The 24800-nt window shown below is 41.0% G+C and overlaps 1 protein-coding gene across 9 annotated transcripts in view; it reads right to left on the bottom strand.

The window, feature by feature from the left end:
• arhgef37 (Rho guanine nucleotide exchange factor (GEF) 37) overlaps nt 1-24800 on the bottom strand; it is a 231892-nt gene that overhangs the window by 10313 nt on the left and 196779 nt on the right. For all 9 annotated transcript variants that reach the window (XM_043703767.1, XM_043703768.1, XM_043703769.1 and 6 more), the window contains 2 exons: nt 16266-16388; nt 11610-11796 (listed from right to left, as the gene is read on the bottom strand). In XM_043703767.1, the coding sequence (XP_043559702.1) occupies nt 11610-11796; nt 16266-16388 (310 nt within the window). The remainder of the gene's footprint in view (nt 1-11609; nt 11797-16265; nt 16389-24800) is intronic.

Here is a 24800-nt window from a genome sequence, read left to right as displayed (position 1 = left end):
TGAGGATGATGCTGACCACCTTCAGAGGGACTTTGACAAATTGGGTAAATGGGCAGATACCTCGAAGGTCACTTTCAATACAGAGAAACGCGAGGTAATGCATTTTCATAAAAGAAACATGGATAGACAATACAGGATCAATGGTACAATATTGAAGGTAATACAGGAACAGAGGGGCCTCAGGCTCACTTTCATACTTCTCTGAAGGTGGCCAGGCAGTTGAAACAATTGTTAAGAAGATTATAGGATCCTTGGGTTCATAAATAGAAGCATAGAGTATTAAAGCAAGGAAGTGGTGCTTCACCTACATATCTCATTGGTCAGACCACATTTGAAGTATTGTGTTTAGTTCTGGGCAACATATTTAAGAAAGGATGTTAAAGTCATGGAGAGAGTGCAAAGGAGATGTATGAGAATAATATCAGGAATGAGGGATTTTAGATACAAGGAAAGATAAACAAAATTGAGCTTATTCTCCTCAGAGCAAAGAGGTGACCTTATTGAGATGTTCAAAATTATGAACAATTTTAACGGGGTAGAGAAGGATATCCTGCTTCCACTAGTTGGTAAGTCAGTAACTAGTGGTCATAGTTTTAAGATTGCCAGCAAGAGAGCTTGGAGTGAGATGAAAGAAATGTCTACTCAGAATTGTTAGGATTTGGAATGCACTGACTGGGAGAGTGGTGGACTTGGATTCAAAAGGAGATTTCGAAAGAGAGCTGGATATATATTTGATGAATTTAGAGAGCTATGGGGTTAGCTGGATGATTTGTTTTGGGAGCTGATAGAGACCCATGATGGGTCGAATGGCCTCCTTCTGTATGTAATATTTTAGCACTATGTTATAGAAGCTTGTATGGAACTACTGAGATATTCCCATAGGTAGCATTGGTTTTAGTTGAAATACTAGTAAAGATTTCCTATCAGTCTAATTATCTTCTTAACTTAATGTAAAAATTGTTGAGCTTTTGGCAGGAAAAGTTATATTCTCTTAAAAATCATGTTGACATGACATTTCATTATTAAAGTAGAATTACATTAAAGTAAAATTATTGTAAAGAACATTAATGTTAGTAATGGCTACACATACAAACCCTGATAAGTATTTTATGACACCTCTTATGGGCACTTCAGTATGTTTTAAAACCTGCCCTTTATTTTGCAAAGCTTTGATTTGATTGGACATCCACCTCTGTGGTCAATGTTAAAATGCATTTCAGACTGAAACTTTGCTGGTGCTGAGGGCCCTCTGTTAAATGATTTATTGCATTTTCAAGCCAATTCCTAATGGTCTTGGACAAACTTGTGTAGCATTGGAAGATTTCTTGAGATTGGGACTGAGGCAGACCATTTCGTTAGAGAAATATAGATGACAGAAATGGAAAATGCTTCATTTCTCCAACAGTTGTATCCTTCACCCTGAGGTGCACAACAGATTTACCTGAACAAGTTCAGATATGCAGTAGATCTATGTATGTTTCTGTAGCTCAAGGTTACAGAGAGAGCTGAGGCTTTAGCTATTGTTAGAATGAATCGAAATGTAGACGGCAAAGTAAAGAAAAATCACCCAATTTCAATGGAAAAATTTAAGTAACCAAAAAACAAAGTTTCTTTAACAATCTACTCTGAACTTTTTTAAAATTTACTATTTGAAGCTTTCTTCATTCCAAATAAGATGGTTTTACTTTTTCTATTAAAGAAAATCAAATGGCCTGTGTTCTATATAAAATAAAATCCTCACACTCTGATGGGATGCATCACAAAAGTATAGCCAGCAATGGATATTGATTCCTTACAATGTACTCTTGCAAATTATTTTTGGTGCTAAAGTAAATTATTAAAGAATAGGTGATCCATCAGATCAGAATGTTCTAAACAACCATCACAGTACAATCAATGTTTTATGCCACTTTGTAAGTATACAGAACCTATTTTGCAATGTTTCAGGATATTTGGTGCAAACTATTTTAGCACGTTAAAAAAAACCTGATTCAGCTGTACTTCCATCGAGTGTTTGGCCTGATATCTCAGATTTTTCATGGGACAGTATCATCAGTTACCGTTGATTGTAACCTCTAAGTGACCCGAGCTATGGTGGGATTAGTGACAGAATTTGACAAGAAGTTTGGAAAGACCAATCTCAGTCTACTTTTTTATGCTTTTCACAAGCAGTGTGGCAAGTGTCTTGCTGGGCAGTAGCATTATTGCTTGTTAAGTACATTGTTAACAGCCCAATGTGCATCATTAATGTTCAGCTTCCTGTCTTCGCAAAATGCCAAACAAGCTAGACCTTAAAAAAAAACTCAACAGAGAAATTATCCTGGCAAAGTCAGCTCTCCACCTGCTCCGAAGAACCTCTACGTTGCATAGAACCAAACAGCATTCAGGGGTACCAATTGCACACAGCCCTCATCCATAAATATTGGCATTTGTCAATGACTTAGAACCATCAAGCATCTCTCCAATACACTTTCAGGCTGCTTGCAAAGCACAGACTTACATTGCAAGGTGTATCAACAACTAGCATTGAAAAACTGTAGCAAGGACACATTGCACCCATAGATAGAGACCCAGCTAATGGATTAGACCATGTTGCACCTTAAAACTGCTCACTTGCTTAGTGCTTGCACACTTAATGCCAAGTTACGTATTCATCTGCCTTGTTCTGCTATGTAAATGACAGGAGATAGAGGGTGATGATCAAAGGGTGGTTTTGTTACTGCAAGTCTGTGTCAAATGCTGTACCGCAGTGTTTGGTGCTGGGTTACTTGTTAGTTGTAGAGTACATTAATGTTCTAGACAGAAAGGTAGGAGATTTAATCAGTAAGATGACACCAATTTTTCAGAAAATTTCAGAAAAACATTTGTGGCATAAATAACAAACAGGAAAACCTTACACTATAGGACAATATAGATGAATTGATCAAACAGGCTGAACAGTGGCAAGTGGAACTTAATCCTGAAAAAAATGGAACTTAATCCTGAAAACTGTGATGTGACACATGTAGCGATGACGAACAAGGCAAGGGAGTGCACGATGAATGCTAGGACCTGAGCAACTACAGAGGATCAGAGAGACCTTGGTGTTCATGTCCTTGGATCCTTGAAGGACAAGTTGATAAGATGGTTAAGATATATAGAGAACAAAGAAAATTACAGCACAGGAACAGGCCCTTCGGCCCTCTAAGCCTGCACCAATCCAGATCCTCTATCAAAAGATGTCACCCATTTTCCAAGGATCTGTATCCTTCTGCTCCCTGCCCATTCATGTATCTGTCTAGATACATCTTAAATGATGCTATCGTCCCTGCCCCTACCTCCTCTGCTGGCAACTTGTTTCAGGTACCCACCACCCTCTGCATAAAGAACTTTCCACACATTTTTCCCTTAAACTTTTCTCCTCTCACTTTGAACTCATGACCCCTAATAATTGAGGACCCCATGCTGGGAAAAAGCATTTTGCTACCAACCCTGTCTATACCTCTCATGATTTTGTAGACTTCAATCAGGTCCCCCTCAACCTCCTTTTATCTAATGAAAATAATTCTAATCTACTCAACCTCTCTTCATAGCCAGTGCCCTCCATACGAGACAACATCCTGGTGAACCTCCTCTGTAAGACTCTCCAAAGTATCCATATCCTTTTGGTAATGTGGTAAACAGAATTGTACGCAGTATTCCAGATGTGGCTGAAACAAAGCCTTATACAACGATAACATGACCTGTCAACTCTTGTACTCAATACTTTGTCCAATGAAGAAAAACATGCCATATGTCTTCTTGACCACTCTATCGACCTATGTTGCCACCTTCAAGGTATAATGGACCTGAATACCCAGATCTCTCTGTACATCTATTTTCCCAGAACATTTCCATTTACCATGTAGTTTGCACTAGAATTGGATCTTCCAAAATGCATCACCTCACATTTGCCCAGATTGAATTCCACCTGCCATTTCTCCACCAACTTTCCAATCTATCTATATTCTGCTGCATTCTCCGACAGTCCCCATCACTATCTGCTACTCCACCAGTCTTAGTGTCATCTACAATCTTGCTAATCAGACCACCTCTACCTTCCTCCAGATAATTTATGTATATCACAAAAAAGTGGTCCCAATGAACCACCTGATGAAGGAGCAGCTCTCCGAAAACTAGTGCTTCCAAATAAACCTGTTAGATTATAACCTGTTGTGTGATTTTTAGCAGTGGTCCTAACACTGATCTCTGTGGAACACCATTGGTCACAGTTCTCCATTTTGAGAAACTCCCTTTACTACTACTCTGTCTCCTGTTGCTCAGCCAGTTCTCTGTCCATCTAGCTAGTACACCCTGGACCCCATGTGACTTCACTTCCTTCATCAGCCTACCATGGGGAACCTTACCAGACGCCTTACTGAAGTCCATATATATGGCATCTACATCCCTTCCCTCATCAATCAACTTTGTCACTTCCTCAAAGAATTCTATTAAGTTGGTAAAACATGACCTTCCCTGCAGAAAACGATGCTGCTGATCACTGGTAAGTCCATTTTTTTCCCAAATGTAAATAGATCTTACCCTCAGTATCTTCTCCAGCAGCTTCCCTACCACTGATGACAGGATCACCAGTCGACAATTACCTGGACTATCCTTGCCACTCTTCTTAAACAAGGGGACAACATTGGCAATTCTTGAGTTGTCCGGGACCACACTCGTGTTCAAGGATGCTGCAAAGATATCTGTTAAGGCCCCAGCTACTTCCTCTCTCGCTTCCCTCAGTAACCTGGGATAGATCCCATCCGAACCTGGGGACTTGTCCATCTTAATGCCTTTTAGAATACTCAATACTTTCTCCCTCCTTATGGCGACTTGACCTCGAGTAATCACTAGCCTCAACATCTGTCATGTCCCTCTCCTGAGTGAATATCGACACCAAGTACTCATTAAGAATCTCACCCATTTTCTCTGAGTCTACAAATAGCTTTGCTCCTTTGTCCTTGAGTGGGCTAATCCTTTCTCTAGTTCCCTTCTTGCTCCTTACATATGAATAAAAATCTTTGGGGTTGTCTTTAACCCTTTGCTAAAGATATTTCATGACCCTTTTTAGCCCTCTTAATTCCTCATTTTATATTAGTCCGGCTTTCCTGGTATTCTTCCAAAGCTTTGTCTGTTTTCAGTTGCCTGGACCTTATATATGCTTCCTTTTTCCTCTTAACTAGTCTCACAATTTCACCTGTCATCTATGGTTCCCTAATCTTGCCATTTCACTGGGACATGTCTGTCCTGCACTCTAATCATTCTCTCTTTAAAAGCCTTCCTCATATCAAATATGGATTTACCCTCAAATAGCTGCCCTCAATCTACATTCCCCAGCTCCTGCTGAATCTTATTATAGTTGGCCTTCCCCAAATCTTCCGTTAGGACCACTCTCGTCTTTGTCCATGAGTATTCTAAAACTTGTGAAATTGTGATCACTACTCCCATAGTAATCTCCTACTGAAACTTCAACCACCTGGCCGCGCTCATTCCTCAACACCAGGTCCAGTATGGTCCCTTCTCGCGTTGGACTATTTACATACTGCTCCAGAAAGCCCTCCTGGATGCTCCTTACAAATTCTGCTCTTTTAACCTCTAACAATCAATGTTGGGAAAATTAAGGTCTCGCATCACCACCACACTGTTGCTCCAATATCTTTCCATAATCTGTCTACATATTTGTACCTATATCTCCCGCTCACTGTTGGGAGGCCTTTAGTACAGCCCCAACATTGTTACCGCACCCTTCCTATTTCTGAACTCTGCCTGTATTAACTCACTGCTCGAGTCTTCCATAGTGCCCTCCTTCAGCACAGCTGTGATATCCTCTCTGACCAGTAATGCAACTTCTCCACCCGTTTTACCTCCTCTCTATCCTGCCTAAAGCATAGATATCTTGGGATATTTAGTTGCCAATCATGCCTTCCTTCAACCAAGTAATAACATCATACTCCCAGGTACTAATCCAAGTTGTACATTCATCTGCCTTGCTTACTACACTTCTCACATTAAAACAAATGGACCTCAGACGACCTGTCCCTTTGCGTTCATCATCAGTTCCCTGCCTACTCTTTCCCTTAGTCACGCTGACTTCATTATCTCGTTCCTTACAGACTTTAGTTACTCCGTTTTTACTGTCCACTAACTTCCTCATTTGGTTCCCATCCCCTGCCACTCACCTTCATTAGTCAAGGCATTGAATACACAAGCAAGAAGGTTATGATGGAACTATATAAAATTTTTGTTAGACCACAACTGGAATATTGTGTCCAATTTGGTCACTACATTATATGAAGCTTGTGATTGCACTAGTGAGGGTGCAGAGGGGACTCACCAGGATGTTGCTTGGTTTGGAGCAATTCAGCTATGGCTGGGGCTGTTTTCATTTAAGTACCTGAATAAAAAATGTTTGGAGGCAAAAAGGGCCAAGCACAGGTGGATGAGACTAGTTTCATCTGGGATTGTGGTCGGCATGGACTGGTTGGACTGAAAGGTCTGTTTCTGTGCTGTATGTCTCTATTAAAGGAGAGAAAGCTGAGCAGGGATCTTATTGAAATGCACAATGTTATAAGGGACATAAGTAAGGTTGATAAGGAGAAATGTTTCCTCTTAGGTGAAAGGGGTGGAATGCGGTAAAGCAAGGAACAGAAGGTGGTCATGTTGTGGGGGGTGGGGGAAGGGTAGGGGAGGTGGGCTGTGTATGACCACACTTGGCATGGTCACCTCATATGTCCCCTAGGGGTACACAGATAAATAACTAGTGCCATTACATATATATCTATATATATGTTATTGTTACCTGTGCCACTAATAAATTTTCCTTGTCCTCTCTCTGAATCTTTGTGAACTTCCTGGTTCTGCCACACGGGTGGAGGGAGGCTGCTCGGCAGTGGAAAAACATGGGTTTGGAGTTTTGATCATGCAACCCCGGAGGGGTAGTGCTGGGCTCTGGATGTCGAGGCTCTTCTTGCTAGATAAAGTTCTCCCTCCTCAGAGTGAACTTCCAACGGTTAGAAGTGGCAGGCAAGGTGGAGATGGAAGGCCTGGCTACCTCTGGAGTGTTTAGAGAGGAGAGGTCTGAGGGGTTTGAGTGTGGGTCCTCTTTTGGCTGGGTCTCTGTGGGTCTTCTGAGAAGTGGACTCCCCTCTTTTGCACTGATTTCCTTGACCAGAATTTCCAGGTCCCTGATGGAGAATAATAGTGCCATCTTTCTCCTTCTTTGACATCTTATGGTCACATCTTTGACTAGGCAGGCAGTCTCTGTGTGCCGGAGCTTGACCAGTTGGACTGTGGCCTTCTAAAGCTGAAGCAGGTACCAGGAATGGTGGTTTTTCAATGGATATCTGCTGAGTGTTTCACTGCTCCCTCACCACCCGATGCCTGGAGGAAGAACGCCTCATCTTCCGCCTCAGAACACTTCAATCCCATGGCATCAATGTGGATTTCACCAGTTTCCTAATTTCCCCTTCCCCCACCTCACCCCAGCTCCAGCCTTCCAACTCAGCACTGCCCTCATGACCTGTCCTACCTGCCTACCTTACTTTTCACCTATCCACACCACCCTCCTCTCTGACCTATCACCTTCATCCCCACCCCTATTGTACTCTTTGCTATCTTTTCCCATCCTCCTCTCTGACCTATCACCTCCATCCCCACCCCCATTCACCTATTGTATTCTATGCTACTTTCTCCCCACCCCCATCCCTTTTCATTCATCTCTCCACTCTGCAGGCACCCTGCCTCTATTCCTGATGAAGGGCTTTTGCCTGAAACGTCGATTTTCCTGCTCCTTGGATGCTGCCTGACCTGCTGTGCTTTTCCAGCACCATTCTAATCTAGACCCCTGTTGTTTTGGAAATGGTATGTCGTAAAATGGGGATGAAATCAGACATGTGGAATACCATAGAGGTGGGCTAAGAAGTTAATAAGGCGAGTTTGTAAGTTTCTGCAATGGCAAGGAAACCTGTTCAAGCTCGCTGCAATACGTGCCCAAAAAAACTGGATGCAATTCACACTTGGCTAAATTTAAATGTTCCTGACCCCTAAGTCTACAGAAATCTGACACAGGTAGAGGCAGCCAATCCTGCAATGCACAGAGAAAAGAATGAGGTTGAATTTTGCCTCCTGGATCAGGAGCAAAAGAATGGAACAACTCCTTGCTCCTTAAATTTGAGCATCAACAAAGTGATCTGGATGCTTGTATTTGTATTCTTGGGTGGATGAAGTGGAAATTGGGTCAGGCACAGAGGTGAGTCGTGGAAAAGTCCCAACTTAGTACTCCAGCACGACAAATGAAAGAACTAAACAGAAAAAAAAGCAGCCATCTCTCCTCATCACCTGCTCTCATACACCCCACATCTCATCCATCCGAATTCATGCCTCCACCATTCCTAAATCAACTCACTCATCTCCCATGGGCCCTTTGGTTGTTCTATGATAAGCTATGCCCTTCTATCAACTCCCCATGTCTCTTTATGACCCCAATGTCAACATTTGCCCCTTCACTCAGAGTCCTTATAGGTCCCATGCCACCTCTACTCTCCTTTGACCTTTTACAGTTACAGTTCTGAAGAGTCACTGGACTTGAAACATTAATTCTGCTCTCTTTCCACAGATGCCATCAGATCTGATGAGATTCTCCAGCAAGTCTTGTTTGTGTTTTAGATTTCCAGCATCTGCATTTCTTTGTTTTACTTTAATGTTTATACAATGCTGTTTTCCGTTTGTCAGAATAAAATCTTTAAAATTTGAAACTGTCATATGATCCTTCTACACAGTCACTGGAAAATTCAAATATCTGTTTATGAGTTATCAACCTCTACAGGGATTGTAATTTTGCTGAGCAAAATATAACAAACCATTATTAAAGGATACTCTTTCCAAGTTGCATTGCAAATAGCCACCAGATCTGCCCTGGGCATCAGTTCTGTTGCTTGAGACTAAGGTCAGCTCTATTTAAGGCACTGATCTTATTGTAGCATGCTTTAGTCATTGGTCATAAGGTCATGTGAAGATCATGAACAGTGTGTGCTGTGGTGACCCTGATCACCAATCAGTCAGATTCTTGCTTGTTATGCAGGAGAAAGGAATTCAGGAATGACAGGATTGTCACAGAATAGAAGCCACATGGCAGCTGCCAACAAAGTAAGAATATAGCTCAATGATTTAAAGCAAATTGTCATAAACCAGTTGCAACTTTAGTAGAGTGGAAGTTTTTGGAATTTGTGAAGCAAAAGAGTCCTTTCAAGCAACTGTTAGGGATAATGTAGGTTCACTTAGTAAGGCCTTGGAATTACAGAATCCTGAAAACAATGTAAACTCCAAAAGCTTATACTACTGTTTCCAGATATTCACAGGGAAAATGATTAAATTATTTGTTCTTGCAAAATGATTTCAGTGGGTCACGTTACCGCCTTAGGGGTTGTAGTCAGAAAGGGGTGTGTGGAGGAGGTACTGAATATCCCCCCAAGTTCACACATTACAGGACAGGTGACAAAAAACCAAGAGAAGGTAGCAATGTTTAATGGTAGAGGAAGAATTCAATCTGCACCAGAAGGCACTATGTGAGATACTGTAGAAGAAAAAAACTAATAACTTTTCCTTCTTTCCCTTTATCCTAACCACATCATGAAAGCAATTCACATGAAGTTATAGAAAGAAATGGCAGTAGGAGATGAGACTGGCTAGCATCACATAAATCACAGAAGAAAGCAATAAAATTTTCTGAACTTCATGTTGTCATTACAACACGAGAAAAATGTACAGAGATAATAAGATATTCAATTTGTTCCAGCTTTAGCAATATTAGAGTTATTCAGTAATTGGGAGTGAGTAATTGCTTATAGTCTAATTATTCACATAGGTACCTGCATTTCTAGCCATTAGTTCTTACTGTATTGCACAGCTGGCCAAGCATCAATTGCTCCTTGTACTCTATTATCGCTGTTCACTATATCACATGTATGGAAGGTCATAATGTCATGCAATAGAGATTTTTTTTAAGCAGCTTGATATTAACTCCTGGAAAAGTAAACTTTGTGCCCATTCAGCAACTCAGCTGATTTTTGATGGCCAAGATTCATTAATATGCTACTTTCTGACCCTGAACAAAAATGCCAGAAGGTCACTAAGAAAACAGCCACTGCTAGGGTCCAACAGTGACAATTTCTGTACAAGGTAACTACTTCAGGAGAGGGATCCTGGTGCTCTTGTATTCCTTCTGGACCAATGGGGAATTAGTTGCTGTGCCTGGCAGGTTTGGAGTTGTGGTGAAATGATCACTGCTCCACAACTCAGGCCTCAAGTTTACACGGCAGATGGAATTACAATTATGTATTCAGAAGATGACCTGCATATGTAAAAATGATCCTGTGTGTATTGGGTGGACAACTATGCCACTTGCTTTCTGGTTTGGTTTCCCCTTCACAAGGAGTTAGTTACAATTAATCCCCAATTTATATTCTCTTCTTCTACCAACTTACCTATAACTTTTCAAAAGACATTACCTATCAGACTTTATAGCAATTAGTATGATGGGCCAGTAACCCAAAGTTACATAGAAATTACAACACAGCAAAGGCCATTTGGTCCAAATAATCTGTCCAATATCTGGAGTGCATCATTTCTATTCACTGCAGTACTGCATTATGCAGCCTCTCAATGACCGTTACATTTATTTTAATAGACACTGGGTCAGTTCGCTCAGTTGGCTGGACAGCTGGTTTGTGTTGCAGAATAAAGCCAACAGCATGTGTTCAATTTCTACACTGGCTGAGATTACCACGAAGGACTCTTCTTCTCAGCGTCTCCCTTTGCCTGAGGTGTGGTGACCCTCAGATTAAAGTACCACCAGTTTTCTTTATCTAACAAGAGAGCAGCCTTATGTAAGGTCTACTTTATATATTATTCCAGTTTTTCTCAAATATATCTTACTTCAGCAAGAAGGTTGAGTCGATTAATAGTTTTGACCACATGGTAAAGAATCTTTCTGAATTTTACTTTAAAACTAAGATTTCCATTAGTCTTTGAGTGTTGAAATTTTAATTTATGTTTCTCTTAAGCCTTGTTCTAAGGCGATAGATTTTATGATCCAAAGACCATAGGACATGCTTTATATCTCTCCCTCTCTTTAATCTTCAGAGAAAAAAAACTTTTTCTTAAAATTAAAAGTAGTATTGTTGGCAATATGTGTATCAGTCAAAGACAGTAAGGTGTTGCTTCATTGAAAAATAATGAAGTTTTATTTATTTAGTACCATAATGTGACAAACATCCCAAGTAATGAAAAGACCAGCAAAATCTTGGCTTCACTCGTTGAACTGCAAGATCACTATTGCTGATCTGGGCTTGTTGTAGATGTATTAAAATGGATCAAAAATCAGGTATGATTAAGGGCTCCTGAATTCTATACTGGAAAATAAGCAAACAGATATGCCCCACCATGTGAATCTCTTGTTTCAACTCAAGTATGAACAACAACTCAGGAAATGGAGGAGTAAATTAGGTGGAAGATGGAAGATAAATACCGTCAAAACTAGAAAATGGCTATACACATTGCAATTTCTGTTATAAATATGACTGTGAAATTGTTACCTCCTGAATCCACAAGCCATCTATTTGAATTTCCTCTTGTGTCTGTGGCTTGAAGAAGTGCCACAAGGTCCCCTCTTTGAAGTGTCAGGTCAAGGTCTTTGTTTCCAGAAACATTACTGGTAACCTGATAAATCTTCTCTGGGCTGTACTTCTTCAGAAGAGTTTCCAGTTTTTCTTCATTATAAGGCTGAAAAAGAAGATACTGAAAATCAACTGAACAACAAACGCCATGGGATAATGAACTGTCAATCGTGTGCATTTTCAACTATAGAGTAAGTAGTTGATGGAACATGCGGCTGGCTGTCTAAGAACTGCAGAGGGAAGCTTGACCCATTTAAGGGCTGAATCTCATTAGCATACATGCAGCAAAGTGCGTGTTTCAAGAGAATGTCATGATGCAGCTCACCAGCTATAACCCATTGTCCTCATTATTCTCATGCAGCCTAAAGGAGCTCTCCTGCCTCTTTGGGCTTACCAAAATAATTTCAAAACTTACCGTTTCCCTTTCCTGATCCCCTGGCTTTTATAGTCCAGACTTTCCATGTGAGGAGCTAAGTGCTCTGCTATGAGTGTGACTCCACTACTGCTGAACTTGCACTAGGCGAAGGGAGTAAAAATTGTCACATATATTTAACTGATCTTTCTGTAGCAACATGTAGAATTGTTATTAACACAAATAAAAAGTCTGATGAATCTGCAGTTAAAAAACAATTACTCCCATTCTGCTAGATTTTAGGCTCCAATAATCTAGTTGTGAGAAGCCCCCTGGAGATGAGTGATCATAATATAATAGAATTCTACATAAAGATGGAGAGTGACATAGTTGATTCTGAGACTGGGGTCCTGAATCTAAATAGAGGCAGTTGTGATGGTATGATGCTATGATTAGTTGGGAGATGTTATTTAAAGGGATAACGATGGAAAGGCATTGGAAAACATTCAAAGAGCATGCGGGTGAACTGCAACAATTGTTCATTCCTGTTTGGTGCAAAAGTAAAATGGGTAAAAAGACCAAACTAAGGCTTACAAGGAAAATTAGAGACAGTATTAGATCCAAGGAAGAAGCGCACAAATTGATCAGAAAAAGCAACAAAATGAGGATGAGAGCAGTTCGGAATTCAACAAAGAACAACAAAAGGATTGGCTAAGAAGGGGAAAACAGAGGACGAAAGTAAGGTATGGGGACATACAAATTGACTGTAAAAGTTTCTATACGTAGGTGAAGAGAAAATAATTGGCAAAGACAAATGGAAGCCCCTTACAGGCAGAAACAGGGGAATTTATAATGGCATCAAAGAAATGGGCGACCAACTAAATACATACACAATCACAAAGGAACACAGAAATAACATACCAGAAATGTTGGAGAATACAGAATTTAGTGAGAGGGGCGAACAGAAGGAAATCAGAATTAGTAGGAAGATAGTGTTGGGGAAATTGCTGGGATTGAAAGCTGATAAATCCCCAGAGCTGATAATTTATATTGCAGAGCCTTTAAGGAAGTGGCCCTGGAAGTAGTGAATGTATTGGTGGTCAACTTCCAAGATTCTGTAAACTGGAACAGTTCCTACAGACTGGACAGTAGCTATTTAAAAGGGAAACAGAGGAAAAACCAGGAATTATGAACCAGTCAGATTGACCTTGGTAATTGGGAAAATGCTAGGGCCCATTAGAAAAGATTTAATTGCTGAGCACTTGGAAAACAATATCAGTATCAGACAGAGCAGTATGGGTTTAGCAATGATTGAGTGGGCAATTGCATGGCAGGTGCATTACAATGTGTATAAATGTGAGGTTATCCAATTTGAAGCAAAAACAAGAAAGTAGATTGTCGCTTGAATGTCTATAAATTGAGAGATGGAAATATGCAATGGAGATCTGGATGTCCATATACACAAGTCACTGAAGGTAAGCACACAGGTGCAGCAGGTGGTCAAGAATGCAAATGATATTCATGCCTTCATAGTCAAAGAATAGAGTACAGGAATAGGAATATCTTGCTGCAATTATATAGGGCCTTCATGAGACCATGCCTGGAATATTGTATACAGTTTAGTCTTCTTTATTTGAGGAAGAATGATCCTGCTAGACAGGGACACAGTGAAGGTTTACCAGATTGGTTCCTAAATCTGACCAATTTATGAGGAGAGATTGAATTAGTTGGGATGGTCTTCACGGGAGTTCAAAAGAATGAAGGAGGATCACAAGGAAATGTCTAAACTTCTAACAGGGGCCAGACAGAGTAGATGCAGGATGGATATTCCCAATCACAGGGGAGTTCAGAAGCAGCGATACAGTCTCAAAGTATATAGGGCAAACCACCTCGGACTGAGATAAGGAGAGATTTCTTCAGAGTGGTGAGCCTGTGGAATTTGCTACCACAGAAAGCAGTCAAGGCCAAAACATTGAGTGATTGGATATAGCACTTAGGGATAAAGAGATCAAAGGATATGGAAGTAAAGTGGGAACAAGCTATTGAACTGGATGATCAGCCATGATCATAACGAATGGTGGAGCAGGCGCGAAGGGCTAAGTTGCTGACTCCTGTGCTTCTCTGTTCCTATTTCTGGTGGGTGGTTTATTGTACATATTTGCAACAAATACTATGCCATTACCTTTGGGTTAAACAACTAGCAAGCAAAAATACCAATAATATTAGCAATCTTTAGAAGGATTCATTTTAAATTCAACAGTATTCACTATAGAAAATGAAAATGTTGGCGAGGAAGATACAGAGATACTTGCATCTAGACTAGAAGAGACTGAGGTTCATAAGGAAGAGGTATTAGAAATACTGCAGAGTGTGAAAATAGACAAGTCCCCTTGGCCGGATGGGATCTATCCATCCTAGGATCCTCTGGGAAGCAAGGGAAGAGATTGCCGAGCCTTTGGCATTGATCTTCAAATCATCATTGTCTACAGGAATAGTGCCTGAGGACTGGAGGATAGCAAATGTGGTTCCCTTATTCAAAAAGGGTAGTAGAGACAACCCTGGGATCAGTGAATCTCACTTCAGTTGTTGGTAAAGTATTGGAAAAGGTTATAAGAGATAGGATTTATAACCATCTAGAAAAGAATTCTGATCAGTGACAGTCAGCACGGTTTTGTGAAGGGTAGGTCGTGCCTAACGAATCTTACTGACTTTTTTGACAGGTAGATGAGAGTAAACCAGTTGATGTGGTGTATATGGATTTCAGCAAGGCATTCGATAAGGTTCCCCACAGTAGGCTATTATACAAAAAGCGGAGGAATGGGATTGTGGGAGACATAGCAGTTTGGATCAGTAATTGGCTTGCTGAAAGAAAACAGAAGGTTGTAGTTGATGGAACATGTTCACCTTGGTGTCCAGTTACTAGCAGCGTACTGCAAGGGTCGGTGTTGGGTCCACTGCTGTTCGTCATTTTCAGCCCTGGATGAGGGCTTAGAAGGGTGGGTTAGTAAATTTGCGGACGACACTAAGGTCGGTGGAGTTGTGGATAGTGACGAAGGATGTAGTAGGTTGCAGAGAGACATAGATAGGATACAGAGCTGGGCTGAGAGGTGGCAAATGGAGTTTAATGCGGACAAGTGTGAGGTGATACATTTTGGACGGAGTAATCGGAAGCAAAGTAATGGGCTGATGGTAAGATTCTTGGGAGTGCAGATGAGCAGAGAGATCCTGGTGTCCATGTACACAGATCCCTGAAAATTGCCACCCAGATTGACAGGGTTGTTAAGAAAAAGGCAAACAAACAGTGTTTTAGCCTATATTAATAGAGGATTGAGTTCCGGAAGCAGGAGGTTATGCTGCAACTGTACAAAGCTCTGGTACGGCCACACTTGGAGTATTGTGTACAGTTCTGGTCACCGCATTATAAGAAGGATGTGGAAAGGGTGCAGAAAAGATTTACTAGGGTGTTGCCTGGTATGGAAGGAATGTCTTACGAGGAAAGGCTGAGAGCCTTGAGGCTGTTCTCGTTAGAGAGAAGAAGGTTGAGAGGTGACTTAATAGAGACATACAAGATAATCAGAGGGTTAGATAGGGTGAACAGGGAGAGCCTTTTTCCAAGTATGGGAACGGTAAACACAAGGGAACACAACTTTAAAGTGAGGGAAGATAGGTATAAGACAGATGCCAGAGGTAGTTTCTTTACTCAGAGAGTAGTAAGGGTATGGAATGCTTTGCCTGCAATGGTAGTAGATTCGCCAAGTTTAAGTGCATTTAAGGTCATTGGACAGGCATATGGACGTACATGGAATAGTGTAGGTTAGATGGGCCTCAGATTAGTATGACATGGCGGCGCAACATCAAGGGCCGAAGGATCTGTACTGCGCTGTAATGTTCTATGTTCTAGATGACTTGCAACAATTGAATGCCAAAACATACATAATTTCACCTGATCATCTCACTAAATGCTACAGTGATTCAATATGAACAATGTTTCCACAATATACATGATGCTGTTTATAAACTGAATGTAATGTCTTACAAACAGGTTGGGGAGGGGGGTGTGAACGTGTGTTTTCCAAACCCACATTTAGTTCATTAATTGTTATTGTTTTACTATTCGCATAATGGGCTTTCTATACAATGACTTCACTGAGTATGCACTGGAACAGGAATCCTTCAAAAGAGAACCGTTATTTACTTCTTCAACTGCTCTGCATGCAACATACCTGTTCTATAGGTTGTTCCATCATTGATTCAAATATCTGGCAAAACCTTTCCAGTTTTACACTTGATTTCTGCAATGTTTCTTCAGTTTGTTGCCAAAAGTTGTCTTTGCTACTAAACAGAAACTGAGACACAAAAATGATTTAGGGACTTGGTCTATTATAGCTTTGAATACTGTCATATGAAGGAGTTAAATTGCTCAAAATTGTTAAATTGTCCAAACAAGTAACCATTGACTTAAATCATCAATCAGCAACAAATCCATTCATTCGCTTTATCAAAATGTTTAGCATAGCTCTAGGAGAATTTGTTGTCTCAGTTGTCATTATAAGAATATCTGAGACATGACTAACATCTTCCCACCTTTAACCTACATTTTTTTCTCCATCTAAGGCAGACATGCCCTTTGTCCCATCAAAAAAAGGTTAGCTATTTAGAGCGACAAATCATCAGACAAAGAAATTGTCACAAGAGATAATTTGCAATGAAAATCTTTCAAGAAAACTTAGCTATAAGTTAACTCGGAGAAAGTGAGGACTGCAGATGCTGGAGACCAGAGTCAAAGAGTGTGGTGCTGGAAAAGCACATCTGGTCAGGCAGCTTCCGAGGAGCAGGAGAATCGACGTTTCGAGCATAAGCTCTTCATCAGGAATATTTCCAAAGGAGCAATGGTTACTGTGAGGTTACAACCAAATGTTAATAGCTTTTAATTTTTTGCATTATTTTTAATGGTGAGAAGACCTAACTGAACAACTTTTGAGGTCTGATTACTGCACAGATTACTGAGTAGCAATGATCCTTACATGTAATATACTTCAGAGACTTGGGCAACCCACAGCAGACACTTCAAAGCACTGGAGGGAGGGTGTCAGGTGGTTGAGGAAGGACAAAGTGTGCCAGGCAAATGTGGGTACAGTGGCCAGTGGACAGGGGGGGTGTATATGATGCCAAGTGGATACAACAGGATTGGCAGTTAAGAGAGTGTGTGTGTGTGTACGGGACGATGCTCAGTTTGGGTTGGGAGATGTGGGCCATAGATCTTTTTTGTGCAGAATTTATTGACAATATCAATTGAAGAAGGCTTTCTCCCAGTCCCAGTTGTTCTCCCTCTACATGTCCAGACATCAACTAATCAATTAACAGCCATCATGTGTTACCTTTCCAACCTTAAATAATTGCTATCCTGATACACTGGGCAAGACATGTTGTTCATCGGGCATACTCAGAACTTGGTCATGGCAAAAAGTTATCTGGAGTACACATCCATAAAACAAATTTGAACAGGTTAAACATCACCACTGATTCATGACAGTTTCTCACCTTTGACTAGCTAAAATAAATTAATTTGGGAAGGTGCTGAACACATCCAAGAGATGTCATTGAGAATATGCCAACTGGTACATAAAATTTAGGTACTGGAATGAACACAGAAACTTAGCTGCCTCACCATCTGCCAAAACTTGATGCATTGGACTCATCTTAGAATCTACTTAACCAGAACGGAAGCAAGTATTCCTCCCACCCCAGGGATTGTCTAAGAGGAAGTGACTTTTGTCATTATCATGGCAGAGATAAGAAAATGTTGACGGAAAAGAAAGTGAGAGACAAAAATGATTTAGGGACTTGGTCTATTATAGCTTAGAATATTGTCATATGAAGGAGTTAAATTGCTCAAAATTGTTAAATTGTCCAAACAAGTAGTAACCATTGACTTAAACAATCGATCAGCAACAAAACCATTCATTCGCTTTATCAAAATGTTTAGCATAACTCTAGGAGAATTCATTGTCTCAGTTGTCATGATAAGAATATCTGAGACATGACGAACATCTTCCCATGAGGAGGCATCCTGTTAGATACTTGTCTTCTTCCCCACCCCCGCTAAAGAATATACACAGACACAAGCCTTATAATTATATAAAAATAGGATGTGCTGGAGAAACACAGCAGATCTGGCAACATCTGTGGAGAGAAAAACAAAGTTAGTGTTTTGTGTCCAATGACTCCATTCTGAAAAACTCATACTATACTCAAACGTTAACTCCATTTTTAGACTATAAGACATTTCTTCACAGATGCTGTCAAACCTACTGAGTTTCTCCAGCACTTCCTATTTTTATATCAGATTTCCAGCAGCAAAATTTTGCTTTTATTCCCTATAATGATGGGGAATGTGTATCAGAAAAAAAACATACTACTAAAAAGATAAAAAGAGAAACCTGTAATTGCAAATTATTTTCTTATAACTGCATGAAGATTTGCAGTCATCATCATCTCTTCTGTCATGGGCTATGAATATTGCACTATACTTTCATAGTACAGGGTCATTATAGGCAACCATAGGGAATCTCTGTGATAACAGCACAGCAGGCATTCATTAGTTGAATGAGTTAGTGTATGGTATTATGGAAGAATCAGCTATACCTGTGGTTCTAAATTCTACACAGAATTGCACAAATGAGTAATCAATTGTGCTTAGTAATGGTTTGGATAATTGCTTGCCCCAGGGTTTTGTGGGTCAGCCTATTTACATATCCACAGGAGATGTCATTAACATAAGTTAGATGTAAAATGGGAGTAGTATGTCGGGTGCTCAAAAATTGTTTTGCAGCCTTTCAAAAGCCTGAAGACTGCAGCAACAGGTTCAGGGAGCAGCAGGTAATTCTTGAAATACTCTGTTTCCTGTGTAGGTATTCTGACTGAATGTCCTCTGTGTTCTGTGCCACACCGATACATATGGCAACTGATAGACTATAAGGGAAGGAATAGCGCAGAGTTACAAAAAAAGAGACTACACCTGACATTACCCTTTTGATCAGCCACCGAGCAGAAGAGAAACAGATTGCTGAGTGTCCATGGGAAGAAGCCTGCAAAGAAATTGTACCACGTGGATCAAGCCTGCACTAGCATTGAAGGCCAATTGACCACTAGATCCAAACAAAAAAAACAAATGCCACATTAATTTTGATGACTTGACCAGGTAGAGAAAGCACTACACTGATCATTCTTTCTTTATTTTTCCTTTGGCACCTAAAACAATCTTCACTGCCCAGAATTAAAAGTTGCATATCCTTTCACAATGCTCCATACAGCAAATACTTGCAGGCCTACCACCTAAACCCTTGTCCTTTACTGTTTCATCTGATGTCTTTACCACCTGACAAACATCCCTCAATTCTTGGCCTTTGCTGTATCCACTTCAAGCCAAAGTGACACACAATGCTGTTGATGAACTGGTCATCCATTGAGTTGTTCATGTTTAAAGGTCTCATAACCTTTGATGAGAAAGCTACTGAACTGATCAGGAGGCACTCTGCTCTTACTGTGGGAGATAGAATTTAACTTTAAATCTGCATACCTATAAAAGCCTTGTGAAACACCACACAAACAGAAGTATTAATTCCTTTAAATGTAAATGGATAATATTTATCTATTTTGCACTTCCGTCCTTTTCTGCATATCTACCATAATAACAACTCAGCAGGAACTTTGTGATTTGTGAAAGAAGAGCACTCATGCTTGATGTATTTGGAGCACCACCTTGTGTTTCGACTGGATTTAATTGATCAGTAACCTCACATTTAGTTAATATGCAGACCTTGGGAGGATTTAAACTTGGCTGGGGTTTGGTGCATGTGCATGACTGAGATATCAACAAATTGCAATATCAATAGGTATTAATAGTCTGCTAACTTCTGAATTTAAACATATTCACGAGCATACAGAAAGCCAGGAAACACTTGTAGTTTTTTAATTAATTCACATTGCTGACAAGTCCAGTAATTGTTGCTCATGAAAAGATTTCAGAGAGCCAGCTTTATGAACCACACTGGTGTCCATTTTGTATACATGAACCAATAGAGCCATTAGGAAGGGAATTGCAAGTGGCAGTAAAGGAATGGTTATATAGCTCCTAGGCTCTTAGGGGGATTTGTAGGCAATGGTGCTCCCATGTGTCTTTGTCCTAGTAGTGCTAGCAAAGAAGGCTTGTTGAGTTATTGCTTTTAATATATGGTAAGTTCCAAAAGATTGCATCTTTCATCATGAATTCTAGCTTTAATTGATAGTAGTGAGTCATCCGATAGGTTGTAAATCCTTTAATTAGAGATGTAATAACTGTTGTTTTGCCTATGCGAAAAGTTTCTGTTCACAGGGCTTGTTATGAAAGTATATGTTCACAATTATGGAGAAAATTTCTGCCAGTTTCAGTCTGTCCTCCAAGCTCAGTTGCCTACAACCCTGCCTGTCCTGCATTAACTGCCCCTTTCTCACAGTTCTCCCTATATTAGGGGGCATCTCTGGAGCTGCCCTTTGATATGCTCCCCTTTTCTAAACTGTCACTAGATCCTGATGAAGAGCTTATGCCCGAAATGTTGATTCTCCAGCTCCTCGGATGTTGCCTGACCTGACGAGCACTAGTTTTTGGACTCTGATCTCCAGCATCTGCAGTCCTCACTTTCTCCCAATTATATAAGAGTCTAGACTAATGCGCTTGGGACAGAGTTTCAAATCCTACTATGGTAGTTGGTGAAACAAGTCCAATAAATTAATAAATCTACAGTTGAAAGCTAGTATCAGTAACAATATGCCAACAATTATTTACAAACATCCATCTGTTTTCTTTCGGGTAGGAAATATACCATTCATGCCTTGGAAAATTAAAATCTTTTCAAGTTGATCCAACAATCACAAAACTTACCTAGATGAATTTTGAGGGTGCTACACTTTTGGAAGCCTTGTCTGGTATGATTGCCTTAGGAAGCTCTTTCAGGGTAGAAAAATGACTAAACTAGAAAGTTTGATGAGCAGATTTTCTTTATGAAATCTGTTCTAGAAGAGTCTCGGCATGCTTCTGCCCCATCTCGTCCTACCTCGACTCTAACCTCTCCCCCTTAGTTCAGGCACTTCCCATGTAGATCCACAACACCAATTACACCCTCCATCTCTTCAGTAACCTCCAGTTCCCCGACCCCCAGTGCTTTACCTTCACTATGGTCATGCAGTCCTTATATATGTCCATACTCCACAAGGATGGCTTCTTCCTACCCAACAGACCCATCCAGTCTCCCTCCACCAATACTCTCCTCTGCCTCGCCAAACCAGTCCTCACCCTTAATAACATTTCCTTTAACTCCTCCTATTTCCTCCAAATCCAGGGGGTGGCCATGGGCACCCGGATGAGCCCAGCTACACCTGCTTCTTTATTGGCTATGTCAAACAGTCCCTCTTCACAAGCACTGTGCCCCAACTCATCTGCTATTACATCGGTGACTGCATCAGTGCAGCATCCTGCACCAGGTTGAACTGGAGCAGTTCATCGACTGCACCCACAACTTCCACCCTGCCCTCGAATGCACTTGGTCCATCTCGGACAGATCCCTCCCCTTTCTTGACCTCTCCATTTCCATCTCCGGTGACAGTCTCCAGACGGATGTTTACTACAAACCCACAAACTCCCATAACTACATGGACTACACCTTTTCCCACACAGTATCCTGCAAGACCTCCATCCCATTCTCCCAATTCCTTTGCTTCCACTGCATCTGCTTGGATGAGGAGACATTCCACTTGTGAGCATCCCAGATGTCCACCTATTTCGAACAACATGCTTTTCGTCCCTCTGTCATGCAGACAGCCCTCCACTGCACTACCTCTATTCCCTGTTCCACTGCTCCAAAGCCCCATCCTCTCCCAACACAATAAAGACAGAGCCCCCTTGTCTTCACCTACCAACCCACCAGTCTCCACATCCAATATATCATCCTTAAACAGTTCTGCAAACTCCAACTAGACCCCAGCACCAAGAACATCTTCCCCCTCCCCATCCCTTTCTGCCTTCTGCAAGGACTGCTCCCTCCAACAGTCCTTGGTTTGCACAACTCTCCCAATCAACTCCCCGAACCCCCAGGTACCTTTCCCTGCAACCAGCAAAGATGCAAACTCTGCAGGTACACCTCCCCCATCACCTCCATCCAGGGCACAAAATAGACCTTCCAGGTGAGACAGAGGTACACCTGCCTCTTTTCCAACCTAATGTACTGCATCAGGTGCTCCTGATGTAGTCTTCTCTACATTGGGGAGACCAAACATAAACTTAGGGAATGGTTCACCGAGCATCTCAGCCGGGCCTGCATGGGCTGGCTGGACCTTCCAGTAACCGCTCATTTTAATTTCCCTTCCCACTCCCTTTCTGACATGAACATCCTTGGCCTCCTCCATTGCCACAATGAACCAAAACCACAAATTGGAGGAACAACGTGTCATTTTCCGACCGGGTAGCCTACAACACAGAGGACTCAACATTGAATTCTCCAATTTCAAATAACCTCCCTTCCCATCCCCCTACTCCCTCCCCCCAAAATATTGACTTCTCCACCTCCTGATGCTGCCTGGCTTGCTGTGTTCTTCCAACCTCCTACCTATCTACTAGAAGAGTTTTGGTCTTAGTAAAGAGCATCATGGATAATGAACATCACCCATTGTCACAGTATTACTCTCGGATCTATTCAGGAAAAGGGCTACAGTTCCTCAGATGCAGGATAAATTGGCTCCTGAGCTCATTTTGTGTCTCTTTCCCAAAGAACTATTAACAGGGCCAATGTTTGGATGAGATTATTTAGTCAGGGTGGACTGACCAATTCATCTTTCAATTAAAATTTAGATTTCTGAGGTTGAGTAGCTTTTGTCCTATTGTAATGATTTACTTATTTATTTTTTAATAGATGAGCAATGTAATCATACTGAATTTCCAGATGTAATTTACCATATCCCAGAATGAAAATGAAGTGAAGTCAGCCCACATGACATTAAAAACCTGCTGCAATATGGTTGTTCCTTAACTACCTCTGCAATGTCTTAGCAAGCTACTTTGTTCAAATCTATATAAAATAGAAACAAAGAATTGCAGATGAAGGAAATTAGAAACAAAAAGATTGCTGCAGTCTTCAGAACTCAACACTGAGTTCAATAATTTGAGGGCCTGAGCACCCCCTTCCTTAGCTTTCCCCAATGGCAGCTATTGATTCCATCAGGCTGACCTTTACCCATTCCATTTGTCTGTTCAACTGTGGAAGCTGTTTTTTGCTGGACTGCCTGTTTGCAGCCATTTTTAGTCAATGAAGGTGCTGCTTTCGCCTTGGCTTGGCCCCCTTGCCCTAAGGGGTCCTTAGTTATGAGAAATTCTGCTTTTCACACATAGCTCATGAACTGTTTATCTACAGACATCTGCTAATCAACGTGCGAATGTAGTGTGCATTGATTCAAGGTCTGAAAACAATAGCACATTAATGTATAGTCTTAGCCAGACCTCAACTCTGCTCGGTGTATGTTCACATAGGCCATCTAGTGACTATTTTGTAGTTCTGTGTTTAATTGAGCAATTGTTAGTTTGGACTATATAAATCCGTGGTGATCTAGAGTGCCTTGAAGTTGCACCGATCCGTTCTAAGATGTGCTTCCCATGATATCATGCAATAAACTTTGTCAATGCTCAAGGTCTGAGTACGGAGAATTTCTTCAACACCAACTATTGTTCTCTCTCTCTCTGTGCTTCATTCCCACCTATCATTTACTCCTACCCCTCCTCATCTTCAGAATATAGATCACCCTTTTCTCAGCTAAAATTTGTTCTGAAGAAGGGTCACTGGACCAGAAACACCAATCCTATTTTTTCTCTATATTTACTGCCAGACCTACTAAGTTTTCCAACAATTTCTCTTTTCGTTACTCAGTAAAAGGATAATTAGCAATAAATGAAGGCCTTGTCAATGTTGCTAACATCCCATGAAAGAATATAAAACACATTATCAGGTGCAGTAGCTGCCTTGTCCTAAGAACAGCGGTGATGAATACAGAGATCCAGCTCATTGCTGACAATACCCCCAACACACAATATATAAGTAGAGGATGAAGGTTCTGGACACGTCCGCACAAGAATGCCTTAAGAGATTCAAGCATTCATAATAGATCATTGGTGACATTTCTGGACTTCTGGAACAAGGCCTCCTAAGGATATCTGTGGTCTTAGGTTTAGTCATGCTCTGAATATGTCCTCATTCCGTTGTCTTTCCCTTAGGCATCCGTTGATGAAATTGCGGGGGTATCCGTTTTTGGCGAATACATTGTATAGGTGTTCTTCTTCCTCTTTTTGCAGTTCTGGTGTACTGCAGTGTGTTGTGGCCCTTTTAAACAGTGTCTTGATGCAACTTTTTTTGTGTGTGTTGGGGTGGTTGCTTTCGTAGTTCGGGACTTGGTCTGTGTGTGTGGCTTTCCTGTATACCTTTGTGGTGAATTCACAGAAAGCTCACCAGAAGCGCTTCACAGGAGGCTCCCAAGCACTGAGGAATGTTACCTAGACATGAGACGAAACGTCTGCAACACAAATTCTGAGCTCAGCGAACAGAACCACAATAACGAGCACCCGAGCTACAAATCTTCCCACAAACTTTGAAGGATATCTCTGTTTGCAAGCATGACCTCTGAGCTTTCTATCATTTGTCATTTTACTTCTGCACTCTGTTTTCATTTTGATTCTTTCT

Source organism: Chiloscyllium plagiosum, chromosome 14, assembly GCF_004010195.1.
Source record: "Chiloscyllium plagiosum isolate BGI_BamShark_2017 chromosome 14, ASM401019v2, whole genome shotgun sequence".
NCBI lineage: Eukaryota > Metazoa > Chordata > Chondrichthyes > Orectolobiformes > Hemiscylliidae > Chiloscyllium > Chiloscyllium plagiosum.
The sequence above is the reverse complement of the archived record's forward strand: the minus strand, read 5'-3'. Positions and strand labels throughout refer to the sequence as shown.